This window comes from Cannabis sativa, chromosome 1 (genome assembly GCF_029168945.1).
Source record: "Cannabis sativa cultivar Pink pepper isolate KNU-18-1 chromosome 1, ASM2916894v1, whole genome shotgun sequence".
NCBI classification, from domain to species: Eukaryota; Viridiplantae; Streptophyta; class Magnoliopsida; order Rosales; family Cannabaceae; genus Cannabis; species Cannabis sativa.
The window spans coordinates 20,198,147-20,203,251 of NC_083601.1; the positions used below are offsets into that span (position 1 = coordinate 20,198,147).

General features: G+C 38.9%; 1 protein-coding gene across 1 annotated transcript; it reads right to left on the reverse strand.

The window, feature by feature from the left end:
- Window positions 1-914: 914 nt before the first annotated feature.
- LOC133030729 (uncharacterized) lies at window positions 915-4,883 on the reverse strand. The gene has a single exon (XM_061103512.1). It carries the CDS (start codon window positions 4,881-4,883, stop codon window positions 915-917), a length of 3,969 nt encoding a protein of 1,322 aa, XP_060959495.1.
- Window positions 4,884-5,105: the final 222 nt, after the last annotated feature.

Sequence of the window (5,105 nt, forward strand, 5' to 3'; positions counted from 1 at the left end):
GGATTATTGAATTATCTTTCTAACAGTACAGGAATCACTTTAAAATAATAGATATCGAGAGAGATATCACACTTTTACTAAGGAAATATCGGAAAGAAATTTTAAAAAAACTGTAAATCGACAGTCAGTGTAAAACATGAATTTTTTGACATCGAAATAATCAGAATTAGGAAAGATTTTCTTCATAACAAATATATATCATTAAATTATCTTTAAAACGGTACCTAGATCACTGAAAACGGACCTATGGGGAGAGAGATATGATAGTTTTATGAAAGCCTATTTCTCTAAAAATGAAAATAAAAACAACTACGAATTTTACCTGAAGATTTCGAAGACACAGATGATCGGTTGATTGCTGACCCCGAAGCTCTTAAGATTAAAACAATTGATTTGGTTCAATAGAGAGGATAAAAAAAAATTGAGAGATGGTGAGAATAAAGGAATACGATACTATCTGGCTGCTAGGGTTCTAGAGTATATACGTATATAACATATCGTATAATAGGTTTAAATTTAAAAATAAAAATCTAACTAATTAGATAAAATTATGCTGATTTAAATTTAAATTTTAAATTTTAAACTAACTAACTAATCTAATGCTTCACTATTTATTTAACTCACTATTTAATATATATATCATTTTTTTTTCCCAATCACACACGCACAACAACAACAACAACAATAACAACAACAATAATAATAATAATAATAATATTAATAATAATAATAACAATATAATTGTATCACACTTAATATACCAAATACCAATATATGTATATAAACTGGATATTACAAGTACTTAGTCTTGTAATCCACTTGGTCTTGCCGATCTTGAATACCTTCTCATCGTGCAAACTCTGTACTTAGTCTTTCTCAAGATGGTTTTTTTTTTTGAAAGAACAATCAGTTCATTAAGCAGAAAAATAGATGGGAATCACAGGGGGAATTCCCTCCCCTTGATACAAAATGTGTTGTTCATAGGCGACTCTAGCACCCTTGGCCACCCCATCCGCCACAGTGTTTAAACTACGGGAAATATAAAAAAACTTGCACACAACAAAGTTCTTTAAAAGTTTAACAATTGAAAAATAAATTGAAGAGGATTTCCACTCAGGAGGACTGTCTTGAGTAGAAAGAGCCGAGACAGCTACCAAGGAATCTGAAAGAATGTGGGCTTCTTTCCAGCCTTCCTCAACCGCCCAATTTAGCGCCAGAAGAATAGCTCTTAATTCTGCTTCTAGAGCAGACTGCGAGTGAGATCTTTGGGCTTTAACAAACCACCTGCCAGTTGACCGCTCCACTCCAATTGCAGCAATTCCTGCCACTCCTTTAATCCAGGAAGCATCCGTAAAGAGGACATGTCTGACCTCCTCAATTGGAGAACTCTTCTCCAGATTATCATCTTTTAAAGACATATGGTTTGGATGTGATTCCATGATTGTCCCTTCTGAACAAGCAAGCGCATTCTTAATCTCTCGAACTGCACTCATGATGTTAATGATAGCTGAAGTGGGATTGGCAGCCATGTTCCTAGTCCAAGTGGCATTTCTCTGATGCCAAATTTCAGTGAAAACGCACCCGATGAAATTAAGCAGCTCCTTTCTGTCCTGAAATGGCAGAGAAGATATCAAATTCTCCACAAAAGTAAACATGTTACCGCCTGGAATACAATCAATCTTCAAAGGCAGATTGCATCCAAACCAGACCGCCTTAGCAAAACTGCAATCCCGAAATAAATGAATTGCACATTCCCCTCCCCTGTCACATAAGATGCAATCTTTATCCCGAACAAAAGGGAGTCTATTCTTAGTAGGAATAGCTTCATTCAGCAGTCTCCATAAGATGACTGAGGTTTTTGGATGAATCCCTCCTTCCCACATCCAATTCCAAACCTTATTAGGAGGAGCAAACCTCCAGGATTGGTCTAGAAAATAAGCTGATTTAACAGTAAATTGCCCCGTGAGACTATTCTTCCAGTAGATCTGATCTGAGAAAGGGGTTGGTATTCTAGGAATCTGAATGATACGATTCCCTAGCTCTTCTCCAAATATTTGAAAGATGATCTCCTCGTTCCATTCATTGTCTATGGAGACATCAGCTAGAGTTGAAATCGTGTATCTTCTCAATCGAATTTGTTGCATCAACTCTGTGAACTCATGATGATCCAACCAGGGTATCCATGGTTGTGTCCAGAAATTGATGTTGTCCCCTGAAGCAGCCACAAACATTGAGCCCCTTAACAAAATATCTCTTGATTCTAGAATGGCCTTCCATTGATGAGAATCGTTACTTTTTGAACTAACACTCCAGAAGCTTTCAAATTTACAGTATTTTTCCAGCAAACATTTTGTCCAGTGTCTATCTTTGTTTGAAGCAAGAAACCATGCCAACTTAGCCACCAAAGCTTTGTTCATATCTTCGCATCTTCTCAAGCCTAGTCCCCCCGAGGCTTTCGGAGTGCAAATATTATCCCAAGCTTTTAGAGCAAGGAATCTATCCTTCTCTACATTTCCAAGCCACCAGTACTTTCTCATTAGAGCATCCAATTGTCGACAACTGGATAAAGGGATCTTAGTTGTGGACATCGCATAAATTGGCATCGAAGAAGCTACAGATTTCAAAAGAGTCAATCTTCCTGCATAGGATAGCAACTTCATCTTCCAACCCTCCAGTTTCTTAGTCATACTATCTTTCAATCTTGCATAATCCTCTTTCCTCCTTCTCTTGAAAATAAACGGATTGCCCAAGTGTTTCTCATCTCCTCGAACCATCTCAATCTTGAGGATACTAAGAAGCCGACTTCTCCTCTCCAAACTTAAGTTCTTGGAAAAGAACACACCTGATTTGGATTTACTACAAGTTTGGCCAGACCACAGTTCATAGGTAGATAAGCACTTTAAGAGAGCATTCGCATCATTTTCATTAGCCCGAGCAAAGAGGATGGTATCGTCAGCGAACATTAGGTGAGAAATTGGAGGAGCAGAATGAGATATTTTGATACCATGAACCAGTCCGCAGCTTTCTGCCTTGGATAGAAGTTTGGATAGAACCTCTTGACAAAGAAGAAACAAGAATGGGGATAAGGGGTCCCCTTGCCTCAAACCCCTTTGAGGGAAAATCTTCTTTAAGGGGGAGCCATTTAAAAGAACCGAGTATGAAACACTTGTAACACATGCCATTAGTAGTCTTCTGCTTCTTTCATTGAATCCATTAGCACTAAGAACCTTTTCAATAAAGCTCCACTCCATTTTATCGTAGGCCTTGTGCATGTCTAACTTGATAGCCATAAGACCTCCTTTGCCCCTCTTGTGTTGAATTTTATGAATGATCTCCTGAGTGAGTATGGAAGATTCAGCAATCCATCTTCCAGGGATAAAGGCGGATTGAAGTGGAGAGACCAAATCTTCCATTAACGGCCTGAGACGATTGGATAAGATCTTTGCAATAACCTTGTAGGAAAAGTTGCAGAGACTTATTGGGCGAAATTGATCCATGCTTGTAGGGTACTCCACTTTGGGAATGAGGCAAATAAAGGTTCGGTTAAGCCTGGGATCAATGTACCCATCCTGAAAAATTTCTTTAACCGATTCACAAAGACAAGAGCCCACTATATTCCAGTATTTTCTGAAAAAACAACCTGAAAACCCGTCTGGTCCGGGGGCTTTCAAGGGATGCAAACTGAAAACGACTGACCTTATCTCGTTATTGGAAGGGCTTTTCATCAGATCTTCATTCGATTGATTGGAGATGCGATTTACAAACAGCTCTTCAAGATCATTATCAATAATTGGCCGAGAAGAGGAATAGAGATCCAGGAAGTAGGAATTGATGGTCCTTGCTATATTCTTCTTGTCTTTCCAAGTCATCTCATCTTTATCCTTGATTGACCAAATATTGTTTCTCCTTTTTTTAATGACAGTGGCTGTGTGGAAATATCTTGTATTGCGATCACCAAGAGCAAGCCAAACCTCCCTGGATTTCTGTCTCCACATACTCTCTTGTTTCAGCCAGGCTTCCATCAACTGAGATTGAATTCTGAATTCTTCTTCACTGGTGGCATTCGAGATAGGTTGTTGCTGAATCCAATCTAACCTTCGCTCCAAGTTCTTTATATCATCTGTATTGACATTCTTCAAACTCCTTTTCCATACTTGCAGCGCCTTTCTTGTACTGCTAACATTTTGCAAAAGAGTGTTAGTCGCTCCACGACTAGATAAACACCACAACTTAACCACTTCCATTCTGCAGGAGTCCTCCCATGTCCAGGCTTCAAAAAATCGAAACGGGATAAAGCCTTTTGTAACAAATAAATGTGTATCCATAACGATCGGTGCATGATCCGAGATGGAGATAGGTAGATTTTGTACTCCCGAGTTAACATACTCAGTCACCCAGTTAGCAGAGCACAACGCTCTATCTAACCTTTCTCTGATAAGTCCCCCCTTGAATCTTTTGTTTTTCCATGTGTATTTGCCACCAATAAATCGAACATCGACACACCCTGTATTCTCAAAAAAAATTTTGAGCCATCGTGTTTCAGCATAAGTCACTTTGTTTCCTCCCATCTTTTCTTCTTGGTTTTCAATACAGTTGAGGTCACCTACCATTACCCAGGGGATTTGACAATGGTTGACCTCCTTTTCCAAACTACTCCAAAAAACATCTTTAACTTGATTGTAAGGGGTGCCATACACAGCATACAGTTTCCATTGAAACTGGATATGTCCATCCCAAACAGTTGCCTTAAAAAAACCATCAGCCGCATAGTTAATTACCATATTAATATTACGATTCCAAATTAGACATGATCCTCCAGCAAGGCCATTCGCACTAAAACAGCTTATCTCAGAAAATCCCAAATTACGAGCCAGAGCCTCCATTTTTTCTTTCCTTACTTTCGTTTCCATCAAAAAAATACAATCCGGATTGTATTTTTTAACCCAAACCATTTAGGCTTGGGATGTCGGGTCTCTTGCGAGGCCCCGACAATTCCACGATAGGCACTTCATGGGGAGGTTGGGGGCTTGATAAGGGCCGCCTCCTCGCCCGAGTGAAAATTTTGTGAGCATTCCACCTGAACCTCAACAAGGTTAAGAGTATCA